The sequence below is a fragment of the Lichenostomus cassidix genome, chromosome Z, assembly GCF_008360975.1.
Source record: "Lichenostomus cassidix isolate B80296 chromosome Z, HeHo_3.0, whole genome shotgun sequence".
Lineage (NCBI taxonomy): Eukaryota > Metazoa > Chordata > Aves > Passeriformes > Meliphagidae > Lichenostomus > Lichenostomus cassidix.
Genome location: NC_139511.1, coordinates 29,096,576 through 29,116,602, shown reverse-complemented (window position 1 = coordinate 29,116,602; position 20,027 = coordinate 29,096,576). Strand labels below are relative to the sequence as shown.

Genomic DNA, 20,027 nt, shown 5'->3' with positions numbered 1-20,027 from the left:
TCTTTCCAGCAATGAATAGCTTCCAGAAAGTTGTTTCACCATCGTGTCAAGAGGCAGAGAACCATACAAAAGGGTTGAAACAGACAGTAAATACCATCTAGTTCCAACCTCCCCGCCATGAGCAAAGACACCTTCCACTAGACCAGGTTGCTCAGAGCCCCATCCAGCCTGCCCTGGAACATGCCAAGGAATTAGGAATCCAGAGCTTCTCTGGGAAACCTGTTCCAGTGTCTCAGCACCCTCACAGGAAAGCATTTGTTCTTACCAAAACCTACTCTCTTACAGTTTAAAGCCATTCCCTCTTGCCATGTCACTACATGCCCTTGTAAAAAGTCCCTGTCTTTCTTGTAGGCCCCCTTCAAGTACTAGAAGACCACAATTAGGTCATCCTGAAGCCTTCATTTTCCAGGCTGAACAGTCCCAGTCCTCTCAGCCTTTCTTTATAGGAGAGGCTCTCCCTCCCCCTAATCATCTTGGTGTCTCTCCTCTGGACTCACTCCAACATGTCCATGTCCTTCCTGTGCTGGGACCCCAGAGCTGATGCAGAGTTCCAGGTGGGTCTCACCAGAGCAGAGCAGAGCAGAGGGGCAGAATCCCCTCCCTTCCCTGCTGCCCACACTGCTCTGGATGCAGCCCAGGACACGTTTGGCTTTCTGGGCTGGCAGTGCACATGGCTGGGTCATGTCCAGCCTCTCACCCACCAGCACCCCAAGTCCTTCTCACAGGGCTGCTCTGCTCTGCTCATCCCCAGCCCATGCTGATACCAGGGATGGGCATAGATGAAATGCAGCACCTTGAACTTGGTCTTGTTACACCTCATGAGATTCCCATGTACCCACTTCCTGAGCTTGTCCAGGTGCCTCTGGATGGCATCCTATCCTTTAGGAGTGTCAACAGCACCACTCAGACTGGTGTCATCAGCAAGTCTGCTGAGAGTCCATCTCTTCTACTAATGAGACAGGATGGGGGTGATTGACCCATAGCTGCCTGGAGTTTCTTGTCCTCCTAGAAGACAAGCAAGAGAGGAGCGACATTTTCTTTCCTTCAGATCTCAGGAACCTCTCCCAGCCATTATGACCAGTCAAAGATAATTGCGAGTGGCCTCGCAACGATATCTGCCAGCTCCCTCAGCGCTCATGGGTACATACCATCAGTGTCCATTGCCCTAGGTATTAATTTAGTTAAGTATTCCCTAATCTGGATTGCTTCCAACAAGAGTACTAAGTCCTCCTTCCCCAGTCTCACGGATATTTAAACATATTAAATTCTACGGGGCTTGACAAGCAAGCAGTCATACTCTGGCCAAGCCACTCCTTGCAACCATGAGGAGGCCATTGTTTACTGATACAGACCAAGATGGGCAAGGCACAGAGCTGTCTTCTAACTGCTGGCAATGCATGAATGGCATCTTCAATCTCCTGTGTCAAATTCTGAGCTGCTTGGTTTGTTATTTGGCACCCAAGTAAGATAGTTTTGACTGCTCCCAAGTGCTGGGAACTGAACAAATCCACAAGCATCAATAACTCAATTAAACAGCAAGAATAGGAGAATAGGAAGGGTTGTTTCTTGTCTATGCCTGTGTTTACTGACTATGACACTTTCCAGATAGGCCTGGGAGGAGGCTTATTGCTAACTGTGGAGTGATAACCATTCTTTAGAGAAGAGATCCACACACAGACATGGATCACTGTTGCTTTCTGAAGGGAGCAAGTTTTTTCTCTTTTCTATCTGCTATTAACCAAAAAATCTGCATATTTTGATCCTTAGCTGTCCTCTCTTGCTCAGATAATTTAAGCTGTGGAAGAAAATCTCATGTTTCCCCTGCTCTGACCAAGGACAGAGAGTGAGTAGTTGTCAGAGTTGTATCAGAACAGCTGGCAAAATCTTCCCAGGGCAACTTTCAAGCCTAGACATATGATGACAGGCACCTGTCTGAGACTGGGGACAGAAGCACTCAGGTGCCTCTAACTGCTCTGTCAGGGAAGACATAACAGGCAGGTCTGAGAGCACCAGCCAGACCTCTCTCATCATCAGATACCTGACAATGGTGCATCCTTCATAAACAGCCAGCTCCGTGAAGAACCAGGGTTTTTTGGAAAGTGCTGAATCTTGACTGGTTCCCCTGCCACACCTCATCATAGCATGGACATAGAGGGCAGGTAAAGATTTTTTTTCCCAAAACTTGGCTAAGAGGAGAGGCTCTTAGCTCTGAGGACCATCCTCTAACAGGGATGTTCTGACCAAAATAACCAAGTGCTCTTTTCTGTCAAAAGTCAGACCTGAGCTGGCCTAACAGTCACATGGATCTATTTCCTTAATTAGATCTCATGACTCCTGCATAATGGTCACAGGCCTCCTTAGAAAATTCTAAGATCCACATGGCTTTCCTGGAACTAATCACTCTCCTTCCTCAAAATATTTGTTGCTCTCATTTCTCTCCTGCAGCATCAAAACAAGCATCAATCTAAGTCACCAAGGGATCTGAAATCTTTACAGGTAAAAACTTGTAAGCAAAATAAGACCTTCTTTAAATACAGGCCTTTCTTGTTTTCTAGGTAAACATTCCATGGCATCTCCAACGAATCTTACCTTCAGCCTGCTTACATACATATTTCAGACTCCTGCTTCACCAGAATGTAGCAGGGATTGCAGTTCATTTCTGCCTGAACCATCAGAAGATGATCACCATACAAATACTTCACTGAACTCCATCTGTGCAGGATCCTTCAGAGTCTGAAGCTTTTGAAATCAGATTAGCAGGGGTAAATGTTTTCCTCTAGCACCACACAGCTTGTGTACTAAACCATTACTCTGAGAACCTTGATACTTACAGCCACATTATCGGGGTACAGCAGAGGACTTAGCCAAAACCTGGCTCAGGAGTAAGATCTGAATTCTCTGAGTGTTGGAACAGACTGTGAACATGTAAGTAAATATGGTGTTCCTCCTGCTAGCAGAAAGATGCAGTTGTATTGCAGAAGCTACTGGTTTTATCTTTAATGAGTTGTGTTTTCCTAAATATACTAACCATTCACCATACTGGATGCTACTAGCTATAGAAACAGTAGGGCCTTTACCACATTAACACACTTGGACTTTTAGATGAAGTACTGGTCTTTTTCTAAATATCAGTAACATGTTTGAGTCATCATCTGTTTGAGTCTGTCCAAAATACTGGGTCTCATTAAGTCTGCATACCTGAGGTTTTTCCACACAGAGCTTTCCCATTCAACTCCCTCTCGACCCAGAGTCTCTGCTGTTGTGGGCCCAGGATCCACCTTCCACTTCCACCAGACAGTCTGGTCAGGCACTTACACAGAGGATGAAAAGGGCCAGGGGAAGACCCCAGCTACCCTGAGTCACCCACAGTCCCTCACTGCAGTGGCTGGTAGAAACCACCTCTATTTCTGTCATTCTGGGAATTCAGACCTTCCTTTCTCCTTCAGCAACTTTATTGTGCCAATTGTACTGAATTCCTCCTGTGTTTATGGTGACATTTTTTAGCTGAACCTGCATGAACTACATAATAGTAGTCTGCTCTTTTCTGAGTGGACGTTCTTCACATGCTTTTTTACAGGAACAGCCTGGAGGCAAATAAAGGTGGGTAGAGCAAGAAAATCTAGTAAAACAAGGTTAATTGTTTAATCAGAGATTGTTTGAAAAGTTCCTTCTATCCCTCCTTGCCCCAAAGCAGAAAGAAGTCAGTATATCCTAGAAGGGGTCAGAGGACTTAACATTTACTTTCAGCTTCCTGCAACACCCGCTCAGTGCTCTGAATGCCCACACAGGGGCAGAAAAAAACCTTCTGTAAATCATCTATGTCCACATTTCAGCTTCCTCCATGCCTAATTCCTCATCACTTGGGCAGGGCAGAAGGCTCCAGACCATATAAACTGCCAAAAGGAGATCAAGTGTACCTGTGAAATGTTGTTGAAAGCCCAGGCAACACTAACAGGAAAAGGGTGGTGCTACCTCCCTTTCAATAGGAAAGGTCAGTGAAGACGTGTGGAGAACAGACATGGCTTTGTGAAGTCATCAGTGTATATCCCATATATCACTATACTCATTTTAATATCACATACAACTGTACAAAGGCAAAGCCTTTTTTATTCTCCTTTCATTATCGAGCAGCTAGGCTGCTGTCAGCTATGTGTCAGCTGCCCGAGCCAGCCAGCATAAGGCAATGCAAGCAGCTCAATTTGAGTTCCCTGTTCTCTTCTTCAGAACACCCTGTTCAACAGGGTTATTGCTATGTCCAAGTCACTGGTCTCATCAAAGCAGGAGAAGAGAGGGAGAAATTTAAACTTCTGCCAATTTGATAAAAATTGACCAATATGTTATTTAAAATGTAGACTGTAGACTGAGTTGACAAAGGGCAACAACATTTTACCAAGACTTGTTCCCTAAAGGGGAAGCCAAAAGACAAGGGCAAATATGGCAGTTAAAGGTCTGGTTTTGTGTGAGAAGGCAGGCACTCAGGCCCAAGTAGCTTTTACAGCCTCAAGTGGATCACAAGCCTACTGAAGATTAAAGAGAACACAACCCTCTCTGTTTGTCATGTGTACAGAGGAGTGGTGGACTGTCATGGTTTAACCCCAGATGGCAATGAAGCACCACACAGTTGCTCATTCAGTCCCCTCTCTCACCAGGAAGGGGCAGAGAATCAGAAGACTCGGCTTGTGGCTGTACATAAGGGCACTTTAATGGGGACAGAAAGAAAATATTAGTAGTGATCGTGGTGATGATTAATAATAATAACAACAACAATAATAGTTATAGTATACAAAAAAAGTGATGTACAATACAATTGCTCACTGCCTGCTCATGGATTCTGCTAGTTCCCAAGCAGCAGGCCTCAGACCTTACTCTCCAGTTCATATGCTAAGCATGACACCATATGGTATGGAATATACCTTTGGCCAGCTGGGGTCGGCTGTCCTGGCTGTGTCCTCTCCCAATTTCTTGTGTCCCTCCAGCCTTCTTGCTAGGAGGGACGAGAAGCTTAAAATTGCCTGACTTGGTATAAACACTACTTAGTAACAACTGAAAACGTAAGTCTGTTATCAATATTATTCTCATAGTAAATCCAGAACACAACACTACACCACCTACTAGGATGAAAATTAACTTATCCCACCTAAAATGGACATATCACAAAAATTACCTGTTGCTGTTCTAGACCAAGGGATAGTGAGGAAAACCTTGTCACAGGTCCCTTTTATGCATCCACTGCCAGCCCTTCTGCGTAAAGTCTTTACCTGTATGTATTACTACACCTATATAGGTATGTCAGTAGACCCTGCCTGAGAACAATGTCTTTCCAGCTAGGGAGGCCAGGACAAAGGCACTTAATGCTGAGAGCCTCAGATGCCTTGGGGATACTTTATTGCACTTCTAAAGCCTGTAGCCATGTTTTCCTGCACACTGGGTAAAGCACCAGTACAACCCATGCGGCAACAAGGACCAAGACAAGAACACCTGACTGTGCCTACAAGCACTCGGTGCGCTCATTTGTCTGAAGGAGTTGCGTAGTTTTCAGAGAAGACTCAGTAATGTCTCAGGCTGACATCCTGGACTCTTGGGCTCCTGCTTTTGCTAAGTTTCAGGAAAAGCAAAAGACAGAATCTTGCAGCCCAACAGACACAGGTCCCAGCAGACATGAATTTTCCACAGTGCTACAGAATACAGTACTGAAGGAAAAACTGAGTTAAATAAATGAACTTACATTAGTATCAATCCAAAACAAAGGCCCATCTGTAAGGGTATTAATCATCAGTGGAGTAGGAAGTAAAGGTCTCATGCCAAACAAATGATCAGTGACATTTGGAGAAGCAGGATGACAAATGTTTGCAAAAGTGGAAAAGTACAGTAAGAAGGGTATTGTATTTGGAGAAGTCCAATGGAATTCAGGCTTTTCTTTCTAGTAGTGTGGACCCAGAGGAAAAAAATAAAGCCTCAGGTTTGAAGTTTAAGGTCCTTTTTTTGTCAGCAGTAGAGAAATTTTAGAAACCAAGAATCTCATAACGAGAAAATTGAATACAGCTTGTTCTATCCCACAACTGGCAAACATGTTTAAAACCCATATATTTGCATATATATTTATGTGTATGCCTACACATATACACATGTATAATGCAGCCCTGGGAGAAGAAAATCTGTCAATTGAATGTTTCAATGCTGAGAGACAGTAAGAGCTGAAAATATATGTGTGCAGGATGAGACTTGAGTAGAACAGAGTGTAACACTGCTGGGTTTCAGACTAGACTAGAGACAGAAAAAATTACGTATGTTTCTGAGACAATGAAAGAACACTGAAGAACTCACAGTGAACAAAAACTGAAAATAGAATCACATGGCTCTGCAGGTTATGTGTGTAAAATGCGGGGAAAATGCAACACACAATTCACAGCCAACTAAGAAAATGCCTCTTTTTCTGCAATTCTGCAAGTGCCCACCTTTTTGGAGTCTTTTGTTACTGCTTTATTGTCCTTCCTTTTGTTCTGATGCTTTATTTAGCAACTTGACTTGTAGATTTTTAACAGGATAAAATGAGCAGCTAGAAAAACACTGAGATAACAGAATGCATTAAAAAATATATAAACTGCCATGGCTATAAGGAAGGAATCAAAACAGATACAGTATAGCACACTGATCTGAAGGTAAAAGAATATCACAATAGTCATGGCCACTAGTGTGGAATTGTTTATGTACAGGTGTAAATCTGGTCACAGAGGAAAAGTCAGTCAGTAAAATTTACAGGTGCTGTGTGCTGACCTGGTTACTGGAGTAGAGTTGTGCTATAAATTTATGTGTTAGTTTGAACATCTGTGTTACAGGAAAAACAAGCAGGAAAGGAGAGAATGGCTGGAGACAATTTCTCTGCAAACACTAAGGCACACTTGTCAAAAATCAAAAGACATTTAGGAAAGAACTGCAAGTACCTCAAGATGACCCAGAAAGTTGTGGTCACACAGGTGTCTAGAGCAGCTTGGGGGTCCGCGTGAGAAGAGCAACTTCAGGGCTCTCTTGGGACAGGGCACACACGCGCAGGCCCCAGGACTTCCAAGGGGCCAGAGGCACAGCTACAAACATGACACGGCAAGCCGCAGCCTTGAAACATTGTCTAAAGCAAGAAGAAACTGGAATCAGACTCGCGGAGTTCTGGCTGCTGCTGTCTTCCAGACCTGTGTTTGGAGGACTCAGGTGCCTCGCCTTGAGACAGCTGCAGATTCCTGCTGTTCTGACCGGATCTGGGCAGTCTTGGTGATGCTAAACACACAAGGTGTCACGGATATTAGCGGGTAATATCCACAGAGATGCAGGCAGCAGCTGCCTGCATTTCCACACCGCTGTGCGTGCTCTGAGGGTACCCAGCCAGGGAATGGCTCCCTGAGGCACCAGGGAGCACTAGGAGGCGATACCGGAGGACACCCGGGGTACGACCCCCGCCCGCAGTGCCAAAGCCTTGGGCCCCAGCACGCCCGGATCACCCAGGAGCACTGGGAACGTCTCAGCACAGCCCACCACCTCCCGGCGGAGGGCGGCGCTTGCGGGGCGGTCCCGGCGTGGCCCCGGCCCCGGGTGCCTCTCCCGCGGCGTGGCCTCGGCCCCGGGTCCCTCTCGGCTTGGCAGCGGCGGAGCCCGCCCGGCAGAGCGGCGGGGAGCGGCCATGGGCACGAACGCGCCACCGCGCCGGGAGCCGCTGGCCCGCGGCCCCCACGTAAGTCAGGGCTGGGCGCGAGGGGCCGGGCGGGCCGGGGGCGCTGCGGGCCGTGCCGCGCTAACCCCGCGGGTGGGCGGCCGGGGGACAGCGCTCCGCCGAGCCCTGCGCCCAGCCGGCTGCCGGCACGGGGCGGATGCGCCCGGGAGGGAGCTGCCCTGCCCGCTCGGCGAGGATGGCACGGCGGGCGCCGTCTCCAGGGCCGGCGCGGACCCGCCTCTGTACGTCCGTGTCTCCATCGGGCACACGGGATTCGGGGCCGCGCCGGCCGATGTGCTGGGCATTTAGAAGTTCTCGTGAGACCTGTGCCGAATGGTTGCCCATTTGTGCCCTTTCTCTCTGGATTCTCATTTCATTACCCAGCCCACAGCAAGCTGTGGGGAGCCAGTGACCTTCCCAAAGCTAGCACGCTGTTCCTTGTGACTGTGACTACCTTTCTGTTTTTTGGGAGATGAGAAATTAGATTCGCCCACAGTAGGTTCACCCAGCCTAGAGGGTGGTCTCGGCAAGGGTTTAGAATCATGATTCGATTTTATTTTGTTGATATACCTGTGGCAATGATGAATGGCCCCTACATGCCAGGTACTATACGGGCACAGTAGGAAGAAAGGCAGGCACCCTCCAAGGATTCACTTTCAAGCAGGATCTGGACAGGATTTGTGAGAAGAGGCATGAATGCAGGTGGAGTAACAAGGGGGATTTGAGCTCTGTGGGGTAATTTTTCAGGTAGGTTTTCTCAGAAGGCACTCGGCTAACATGTGAAGTCAACACAACATTGAGGGGAAGGCAGAGGAGAGCCGTACAGCAAGGAGAAGAATAGCAAGTGCAGAAAGGCTGGGAAGGTGGCACTGGAGAGGAGGCCAGGACCAATGGGAGGGGTCCAGATTCCTTGCCCTTTGGCCAGCAGGATGCTGCTGCCCCAAGCCATCCACTTTGCCACCTGCAGAGCAGGTTTTGTGGCTGCCTGGCAGCTGGTTTTACCTACCAGGAGCTATAGCTCTCTGCATGCTTAAATGGTATGGAAAAGAGGTGATGTCTGCAAAAATAAAAAACAAAAGGTGTGTGCCTATTATGCAAAGAAGGCATGTTCCATTTCAATCTGAATGTCTTACCATTTCAGTTCTTTCTCTGAAGCTTTTCTTTACATATCCTCCCTTTCTTCTTGGGTCCCAGGCAGCTTTGACTTCATTTTTGGCACCAGGTCTCCCTGAGATCTGGAGGTGTTGAGAAATATCACCTTGGATATTCACTACTGAAGGTATCCATCTAGGACTCAGATTTAGGCTTTAAAGGAATAGATATCCAAACAGCACTGCAAATAGATCTGTTGTACTTCTTTTTAAGATGAAATTAATTTACTTTTTTTGCCCTCTCGTAGCAGTGTTTTCCTATGGTCCTCTGAGTCCAAATCTGAAACCACCATGTCAGTACATCAGATGCTGAAGAGTAAACCAACTCAGGGACAAAAGTAAAAATTAACAAAGCTCACCATTCCTATTAAGTAAATCAAGGGTGCTGATGGAAATTGTAGAACGTTTGCATATCCCCCAAGACATTAAATGAGAGTATTAGTATAAAGAAGCTGTGTGGACTTTTTGACTTTGGAGCACTGTTCTACCAGAAGATTTCTCACCTCTATTGCATTGCTCCTTAAGCATGTGACACTTAACTTAGTCTTCCTTCAGCCTGGAGAATTTTAGCTGGTAAGAAGTTTGGTGGCCCATACTCAGGGAGATGATTCCCATCAACACTGTGCTGCCTGGGGAAGGCAGATTTTTATGGGCTGTGAAAAATCAACACTAGGGCAGAGTCGAGGACCCCCATAATCTTTTCTATAAACAAGCATCATTTCATGTGGTAGAAGGCAATCATAGTGATTTTTCCACTAAGTACTTAGCTTTGAAAATATGAGAATGTCCTTTCCAAAATCCCATTCAAACTGTATGCTTTTTTCTTACAATTTTATTGTAAAAGATTGAGATGGATCATTGAACTTGGTATGAGAAAATACAGGCATGAGAGCATGCTGCACAATGCCAGTATTTCATAACTGCCTTTCAGAGACACACAAAATGGTTTCAAAAAGCACAGGAAAAGTAAGAGGGAGAGCCTTTCACAACCTGGAGTCTCTTTGTCAGGGACATTCAGGCTGAGTTTCTTATAAATACTGCCTCAGCAGCCAGGCCAGTCAGAAAGTGGTCTGTGACCACATAATTCTGAGTAACCTCCTACACCCTGGCACACAGAAAACCTTGGGAAAATAGGCTGCTATTCTCTTAATAGTGTTGGGTTCTTCCCTGAGGAACTCAGCACAGCCTATTGACATGGGTGTTTGTTAGAACATATATTGAAGAGTTGCTCTTCCTGCAAAAATCAGGGAATATTTTAGCAGTTACTGATATGTCTCTGTAATTTTGGACTATATTTCATTAAAACATCCAGTACTAAAACAAAGCTTTAACAAAAGAACATGGATAGCAAATCCTGCCGAGAAAATTAGACTATTCTAAAGTAACAGCTGACTCAGATGCTCTTCATATGACTTTTTTCCAGATAAGTATCAAAAAGCCGGAAGGAAAGAAGTAAATGGCAGTTTAGTGGCAGTGGGGGTGGGGGGGGGGGTTCTTTTCCTAAACGTCATCCTGAACTCCAAAGATTTGCTCTTCATCATCAAGACTGTGATTTACTGTCCAGGGAAAACACATTTACAGAAGGTTTGTTGATTGAAGGCTTTAGAGACAGTGCCTCTTTTAAAATTGTGGTTTTACTTTTCCTTGACTTTTGTTTCTTGTTTGGAAAAAGCAAACTGTTTCTGCAGATTTCTGTTAATGAAAATAAGGGCTGTAGCTACTCTAAAAAATGGGGAGATTTTATTCTTGACCCAGAATTGAAAAACCAAGATGTACTTTTGTGTATTGTCTGATATCACTGTGCTTTTGACTGGCACTTAAGCCTTCTGTTGCATCTGTACAAATCCATTCTTCAAATGGAAAATCTGAAATTGTTTCAGGAAAGTATAATAGCCATGTAATAGGTTAGGATTTAGGATTGCTTGGAGAGCCACATAATTAAAGGAGACATTTGAATAACTCACCTCATAATACCATGTGTGTTAAAAGCTTCAAGACGGGAGGATTTAGACTCTGAAGTGTAGCTACCGCTACACTTCTTTGCCCATTTTACATTTTCTGTCTCAAAAAATTTCCTCATTCGTCTTGGTAAGTGTAAACTGATTGTATGCTTTGTACTGTAACTTTACAATCTCATTTTCTTCTTTCATTGTATTTTTTGTCTTAGTGCAGGTAATAGCCAAAATCTACACACAAAAGAAATTATTTTAATATGGAAAAAAGGATGGAAATACATGTTTACTGTTATAATTCTTCAGTCCTGATACTAGATCACTTCTTACATATATTTTTTTGTAATTAATGTAGTAGCATTAGTACCGCTTAAAATTAGAAATTAGCAATTACCAGAAAAGACAAAATATTTGTCATCTGCTGATCACATTGAAAACCAGGGTTGTATTCAAGTAGGATGCCTTAGAGACTCAGAGGGAACAAGAGAGTTGAAAAAAAGCATACCAGTTGGACGAAAAGAGCAAAGAAGAACCTGTAGACCTGTTCACAACACAGGAGGTATTTATTAATAGTGAGAAGTGGCCAGAGTTTAATTCCTTTTTCCAGCCAGACATTTAACTTTCTTTTCAGCACTTCATGTCAATTGAAAGTGAAAAAATTAGGCAGTCTTAACATCAGAACTGAGAAAGCTTAACAGAACTTTCTTTCTAGACTTTGAAAAATGAGAGACATTTGCATCATTGGCTGTTGCAAACTTGGCTGTTTCTTCTGCATTTCCTCAATCACGTATTTGTAACAAATAGTTCTCCCACCTGTACCTGAGGTGGAAACTGGGATCTGGTATTTGGCAAAGTTACCCACTGCCTTACCTAGCAGCTTCCAATCAAGCTGATTCCATGCTGGCTCGTATATACTGCAAGTATATGCTGCAAGTGTATACAGCAGCTCTACTCATTCCATTTTGAACATACCCCAGGTTGTTTTAGGCAAACCACATTGTCTACTGATCAAGGGGTGTAGATGCACACCACAATAAGAGAAAGAATTACACCACAAGAATCACCCTAGCCTAGGCTGCCATCATTTTTCAAGACCAGCTGGTTTGAAGCCAGCTTGGGTATGTTGAACTGTGTCAGATTTCCCAGTGGATGTCTGACATGTGTCAACAATCAGCAACAGCAATTGTAGTTATTCCAGCAGGGCTGAACCAGGACTGGAGCTTCAGAAGAAACAGACAAACCATAACCATAACAGCATTTATTACAACTAAAGAAAACAGACACTTTGGAAGAATTAAAGGTTTTTATAGCTAAAATTAAAATAAAGGCTCTAGATGTTGAATGAACTGGAAAAAAAGCTATTGAAGTTTCCAGCACTCTTTCTAGTGCTTTGCATGGGTTTCAGACAGATATTATCTTACCCCACACACACTGCTGATCAAGAAACCTTCTAGAAGAGAGGTTGCTTTTTATGCCATGCATCACATTCTACAACTCCAGCTAGTTACAATAAACTTGACTCACATTTCATAGGATAAGTGCAAATGCAATTATTTTGTAACACACCAGACATCAGAATATGCCATCTTTCCAATAAGAAAAAAAGGGACTGTTAATCTGTTATAGAACACTGGCAACTCTGAACAAAATTATGTCATATTTTTAACCTAATTCCTAATTATGTCAATGAGATTCACAATTTTGCTTGTTACCTGGGGTTTTGAAGCACCTAATTTTAACACTGACTCATGGAATTATTCAGATTGGAAAGAACCTTAAGATCATCAAGTCCAACCATTAATACAGCACTGCCAAGTCCAACATTTAATCACATCCCTAAATGCCACATATATGTGCCTTTTAAATAATTCTAGGGATGGTGACTCCAGCACTTGCTTGGGCAGCTGCTTACAATACTTGATAACCCTTTCAATGAATAAATATTTTCAAATATCCAAGAATAAACCTCCACTGGCACACCGTGAGGCTACATCCTCTTGTCCTATCACATGTTACTTGGAAGAAGAAACTGATCCGCACCTTGCTACAACCACCTTTCAGGTAAATGTAGAGAGCAATAAGGTCCCTCAGCCTCTCCTCATAAGACATTTCCCTTCACCAGTTTCATTGATTTCTTTGGACAGTATTTTTCCAGAGAACAAATTTTCATGTAGTTTTTGATTTCCTCTCTCTTGGCTGGGAATTCTGCTTCTTACAATCTAATCTACATGTAGATCCCCATTTTGTGTTAGTATAAGACACTGAGCAAAGATCTGAGAGATCTGTACTGTGATGAGAATAAATCTGCCAAATTTCCCTCTGCATAGCATCTGTGACATTGTCTTATCCCTGATCGCTTCCCTTTCTCTGGAGCATCAGATAAGAGCTATGATGTGGTTGCCTGCAATTACTATAAACTGCTCAGCTCACCTGATAGTTTCGGCTGGGAAGAACAAACAGGAAAATGCAGGAAGGTAAAACTTGTTATGCTTTCTGTACTGTGTGTATCTGTTTATATTCTCCTTATATCATGTGGTACATGGTCCTTTGTCTCTTCCTACAAGGGATGTTTATCATGGAGTGCATTCACAGCAGCTGAGCACTACTGTGCCAGAATTTTCAGAGGTTTTTAGTTTGGTTGTGTCTGAACAACCTGCTTTTCTGAAAACACTATGGCCCTTATCTTTAAAATTCAAGTTGCTTTCAGGTGTTTTAGGCTGGACAGTACAGAACTGACATGGGCAGCTGCTTTTGAAAATTTTAGTGCAAATTTTCACCTTCTTAAACTCAGCAGCTGATTTTGACATAAATAAAATGGATGTAAATGAGAAGGAGAAGTAATTAAAGATTCACATCATGGAAATGTTGATTTCAGAATTCACATTCCTCTGCTTTCAGATGGAAAGAAGCAACACAGTGCTTAGCACCAGTGCAGAAGATCAGAGTGCTATTGATTCTGTCTGTCCACACTATCCATCTCCTGGGCATAGTCATGCAGACAGTCCCAGTTCAGCACCTTTCACCTCTTTCAGGATAGGTTTCCAGATTCAAAACAAACCCGTTGATCTTGGTTCTTCTGTTCAGGTCTTAAGCAACATGATGTCTCCCAAATAAGCTCCTCATCTCCAACATTTCCCAATACTTTGTGCACTAACATCCATTTAGTCTCTGCAGGGCTGTTACTGTTTATGCAGAGCTTTTTGATGAGGAGAGTGTCAATGAATTATCTGGATACTGAGACCTGACTCCTCTAAGGAGCCCCACTACTGCCACAGGGCTTGTCAAGGACAGGAGGCCCTCTTCACAGTGCCATTAGAGATTTTGAGCACCAAAGCATAAGACTGACTGGAGCAAGAAGATTATGGGCTGAGGTTTCCTCCTCCCATCTCACCTTTCTGCATATCATTTGTCTCTCTGCTGGAAAGCCTTGAGGCAGGGGGTCACTCAATAACAAGAAAATTTTCATCTTGTTTATCTAATATATGAGGTCTGTGAGGGAGAAATAACCAAAAGGTGCATAAATTTTCTCCTTTCTTCTGCACCTTGTACTGCAACATGCTGAAACACCATTAGAACATTTCCAGAAAAATCACATGAAGACATGCACTGATGCTGTAAGAATAATTAACCCTCAATGCAGTTGCTTGTAGCTGTGTTAGTACTCATAACCAGAATCTGTCCATATGTTCATACTTCCATACACTCATGCTCAAATATGATTCAGGCTGTTCTTCAGCATTTTGTTTCAGTGAAACCAACTATAGATATACTGGTGAGCTTATCATAACCTGAAAGCATTTACAGGAGACAATTAAAATTTATTTATAATGACATTTCCAGAATGTATGTGGGTTTTTAAGCAATGTGCAATGTGCATAAAGGAAATCTGGTGATGCAGAGAACAACGAAAACAATTTAAATGGGACATGAATTGAACGTAGGGTGCCTTCCAGTTGCTATTACTACGTCTGGTCACTATTGCAAGCAAAGATCTCTGGTAATTTAAGAAGTGGGTGTGCTGCAATATTCTCATAACACTGAGTCTTTGAGGAGCTGTGACTCATTGAACCACAGCTGTCAGAGGACTTTCTGAATGTCACCACAGGATAAGATCCTTTCTAATTCTCTTGGGAAACAGTCAAATCATCCTTTCTAATTCTCTTGGGAAACAGTCAAATCATCACATTAAGTTCTCAAGGGCAAGTCTTAGAGGGTTTTTACTTTAATAATCCCTACTGAAGATAATTTTGTTTAGTTGAAACCTTCAGTTATTTGTTCCTCAAAGCATTTTTAAACAAATATTTGTAACTGCTAGAAAAGTCAGCTTCTCCCTGGTAAAGGCCAAGAATGCAACTACCTCATTCCTTGCATCTGCTTTCTTTTAGGTATGTCAGACACAGCTGCTCTTATGATCAATTTTTCTGAGAATTAAAGGGCAAACGTAGAAGGGATTTGAGACCCTTCAAATATAATATGGATCAACAAAGGTACAATCTGGACTGCAAAACTATGGCAAAGTGCAAATATGTTGCACAGACATGTTCGGATATATGTCCCTACCACACTAGACTGTGAGGTTTCAGCCACACAAATGTTAGATCAGAGGGATAAAATGGGTCAAGAATTGTCCTTTTAACAGGACTGTGTGATACCAGCTACTGAAATGTTTTAAGTAGTTTTCCACAGCAGAGTACAGTGGGTATAGGTTGTTGTTGTTACACGTGGCACCTCAGGTATTGAACTAGGATCCAAGTCACAGACATCTCACTAATGTGACACTTGACCTTGAAACACTTCCAGCTTGAGAAAACAAACCACTTCTCTTTTACAGTCAACTGGAACACACAGATGACAGTAACATCTGGGAACTGGATTAACAGCTTTTTTGATTGTGCCACATGCCAGTGAAGCTGTCATTTAACGACACCCTGGGCTGAACTAACGCCAAAGTTACAGAATTCTGCATCATGTCCAGGCACTCTTCACCACGCTACTGGCAGGGGTCCTGACTGTGGAGGGCTGCAGTTCCTCACAAGTTGCAAGATCAGGCAACTGCCTTGCTTTGCAGTGCATTCCTGTAGGCTGATTTTGTGGCTCTGTGAAGGAAAATCCCTATGCGGCCCTACACACCCACCGACAGCTCCTGCCCCCGGCCCACACAGCCGGAGCGCGGCCGCGGTGCACCCCCTCCTCCGCGGGGCTCCTCCCTTCCCAGAGGCGGGGCTTGCTGCCGACGCGTACCGTACGGGCGGTGCGGCGCCGCCGCCGCGGTGCTGGCGCAGGGCAAGGTGACTGCGAAGCGGCCGCGCAGACCCTGGGCCCGGGTCGGGCCGGGCCGGGCCGCAGAGCTGCGGGAGGCGGCGGGGCGAGGCGGCGGGGCGGGCGGGATGGCGGCGGCCGGCGGAGCTGCTGTGCCTGAGGGCGGGGCAGGGCGCGGACCGGGGCGCCCCTCAGCGGGAAGTGCGGGGAGCCGCAGTCGCGGAGATGCGAGCCCGTGTCCCGGGGAAACGCGGGGATCCACGGCCTCGGCAGGGAAAAGCTGCGCACGGGCACTGCTCCGGAAGGACGGAGAGAGCGGCGGGGCGCAGGCGTGGGTGTTGTGGCGTGGGGGGTGCGGAAGCGGGGGAATACCAGACGGGCGCGCATTCGTGTAACAAAGTGAATGGCCTGAATTGTCAGGGGAGGTCTGACCTGCATATTATGAAATGGCTCTTCATCCAGAGGGTGGCTGGAACAGGCTCCCCAAGGAAGTGGGTGCAGCACCAGCCTGACAGTTCAGTGAGCGTTTGTACAACACTCTCGGGCGCAGGGATGCTTGGGCTATCCTGTGCACGGGTAGGAGTTGGACTCGGTGATCCTTGTGGGTCCCTTCCAACTCAGCGTGCTCTGTAATTCTCAGTCTGTCAGTAGTCAGTGTATCAGTATTCCCTCGCACCAGGAAGGGCCTGGTGAAGACAGCAGCCTCCTTGGTGGGAAGAATGGTGGGAAGCGTTTTTTGCCCTAGCACGTGCGCAGGGTGACAGATGCTTTTTCACCCTCACAGAGGCGTTCGAGGGTGTCTGAAGGACTTGGATTGGTGTATGGCCACCTGCACTGGGCTGCAGGAGCAGGCCCTGGGCTTGTGTACACACAGGCGATGTAGAACCGGTGCTCCAGGGGTGGAGAAGGGTGGTGGGAATATACATACCTATACATGGTGGGGGAAGAGTTTGGGACAGAATGTCCTGTGTGTGTGCCGCACAGCAAAGCAAGTGGGAAGGTAAAACTGCGCCAAACACATGGGCATACACAGAATGTAGAGACTGGGAATATTCCCGGCTCTTTGATTTTGTAACACGGTATTTCAGAGCTGTGAATGTACAATATACAGCTGGTGTCATGTTTTTGTGAGGTACTGTTCGAGGGATGTCTCATGCTGTGGGGACTGCTAACAGGAATAGTACCTGCTTGGCTTCTGTAAAGTCTGGCCCAGAATCTCCAAGTCTTAAAAAGCCCCTGAATCTCTAATAATATAGAAGCTTTAGGATGGGATATGGAAGGGCAGTAGACCAAAGCACACGGAGATTAATTATTTCAAGTAGTCCTTCATGGAAGACTGTTTTATTTCTTCTCCTTTCTGCTAAAGATTGCTAGTCCCTGCAAGGTGGAAGAGGTAGAACAGGAAGATCCCCCAGCTGCCCCAAGGAGGCTGTGTAGATCAAACTCTACACAAACTAGAAACTAAGAGGCAACTGTTAGTCATTAATTATTTCAAATAATTTTGGTGAATAGCTCTGAAAAGAGATTATTTGCCTGCAAAAGCTGATAATTCAAAAATCATAGTAGTAACAAAATTTTGTAGCTAGGGTGTTACATCTCTACTTGAAGGAATTCACTGTTAATGGCTAAAGGGGCTTGGCCATTAACTACTAGCAGTGAATGCTGTCTGAAAATACGGAATAATTTTTGCATTTAGGCTCAGGAAAGGTTGGAGTCAGGATTGAATTATGTCTGGTTTTAAACTGTGATGTAGCAATACATGACATGTTTCTTTAGAAAACATCCAGGTTAATCTGGAAAACAATAAACTGCTTTAATTAGTGGTAAATTTCTACAGGTAGTTGACACTTACATGGCATTGTTACCTACCTTTTGCTAGGGTAAATATTTTGGTACTTCAGACAAGCAGGTGTTTAAAATTGACATCAACAAAAAACCTGTCTGGACCAAGGCCAATGTATGGCTTACGTGGCAGCATTTTGAAACTGTTGTGTTACAGAGTTTTAAGGCAGTCCTGGAAATTATTCTGCTTTGGGCTTACTGAAATGTAATGTTAACAGCAGTTGAAATGGACAAATACCAGGAATTTGATTCTAGTCAATTCAGATGGATTTGTAATGTCTCCACATCTACCTCTAAAATTATTTCAAGAGACCATTATTACAGCCAAATACCAGCTGTAATTAAATGTGATCTGAGTGGCTGGAAGGATGTGTGGTCTAGTGATTCAGTTCTGTTGGATCTGTAGTTACGGTGAAACATGAGATTGTATTTTTTCACAGCTTACAGACCTACTATTTTGGGAGATGGTATTTTCTGTCAGTGGATGGAAGGATTGTAGAATTTTAGACAATGCTTGAAGATAAAGGAGGACAAAACTATTCTGCTTTTTAAAAGCCTGATTTGCATAAATGAAAAGAAACTGCTTTGTCAGAGGGGTCATGGTGGCCCCACCTCAGGCACGCAACTTGGCGTAAACAGATTTTGGATAAGTTTGCTTTGTCACTTCATTATTTTGTGGTTTTTGTACTTTGGCTTCTTAGTTTATATAATACAGAATATGTATGCAGCAGTGATTGACTTAAAGAGTCTTGTGAGGGGTTTGCCTCCATTTATACTAATATTGTTCATGCAGTTTCGAAGACAAGCTCATAGGTGTGTCAGAAGTAGCATTCACATCTCAAATACGATTTTCTTTGAATTTGCGTCTGGTTTTACATACATAATGGCAGGATGTCCTGCATAGAACCATCTTCAAAAAGAGGTTGTTTTAGAAATGAAGAAAAGCAGTGGTCTGTGTAGATCTGAGTCTGGCTAATTCCACTGCCAGGCACAGTTTTGCAGAGCCAAAATGGATTGCAAGTGGACTAGAAATACCACTTTACTTTTGACAGCTTGGGATAGATTCCTGATCATCCTAGCATCGCTATTACACCAAAGCATTGTTTTGTCACATGTGATGAAACCTAAACTAATATCTTTAAAATAGGGAAATTTTGAAAAGTTGCTGAATTTTGTTAAGTTTCATGAGAGTGTGATGTCACAGCAGCCTTTCTTTTAGAATTTTACCGAAAAAATCTGAATACAATCTAAAAGGAGCAATTCTATGCTCCTTTTGTCATGTATGTATTGTGCTTTTCCAACTGGCATTATCAGTAGAGAGATTAATACTGCTTTGAGTCAAAGATAAGCAACCCTTGTGCATTAATCCAGAAAAAGTTCAGTCTGCACAGTGGAGTAAAAATCTGACATAACATTAGATTTCATACCAAAATGATGGTACTTCAACTCTTCCTAACACCTTAGCAATTTCTGTTTGGGAGGAGAGGAAATGTGGGTTATTTTCGGGGAATTACTGCTGTATCCTTTTTTAATACATTTATTCAAATGTAATACTGTATTATCGACTATTTCAATGTACTTTGGCCTACAGAAGAGTGTGCAAGGTTTTAGAAGTCAATGTTTAACTTACTTTACCTCACTAAAACGTGTTTAATGGAGATACATAAACTTGAGTTAGTCAAAAACTTCCTCTTTTTGTTTTCAGAGTCTTTCAGTGGATGCATCTGAGCCATATGTTCCATTCTGTCATTTTGGAATGTGAGATTTTGTTCCTTTCATTTACTAAGGCAGAATAATTTTTCTACTTATACAGAGGTTTCCATCTGAGCAGGGAAAAGTCATTTTACTGTTTGATTACAGTTGAACTTCATAATACTTAAATATTGTTTATATAGGATTTTTAGATACTATTTGTAGAAATAGAGATGTTAAAATTGAACTTTAACTAGAAAAGAAAATTTCCATTATAAAATTTGGAAACAGAACTGACTTGTTGTGTTAGGTGTCTGTTATCAGTGGAGTATTACTGTGTGTCCACAGTTTGGGCTGCACTTGTGTATGCTGTTCATGAAGTGTATACCATTTGCTGTATGTAAATTACTACTATTAATGACACTTTTTTTT

At 43.8% G+C, this 20,027-nt stretch overlaps 1 protein-coding gene across 4 annotated transcripts in view; it reads left to right on the top strand.

Moving 5' to 3' along the window:
- The first annotated feature begins 7,329 nt into the window (after window positions 1-7,329).
- The window catches only part of GNE (glucosamine (UDP-N-acetyl)-2-epimerase/N-acetylmannosamine kinase), a 38,742-nt gene continuing 26,044 nt past the window's right edge, over window positions 7,330-20,027 (top strand). The window contains exons 1-2 of one of the 4 annotated variants that reach the window (XM_085043715.1): window positions 7,330-7,720; window positions 19,609-19,661. Coding sequence is in view for 2 of the 4 variants with exons in the window: in XM_085043712.1 (XP_084899838.1) it covers window positions 15,917-16,090 (174 nt within the window). In the remaining 2 variants the exon portion in view is untranslated. Of the gene's footprint in view, window positions 7,721-15,892; window positions 16,091-19,175; window positions 19,662-20,027 lie in introns of those variants that run through there. The other 3 variants (XM_085043713.1, XM_085043712.1, XM_085043714.1) reach the window with 3 other exon arrangements.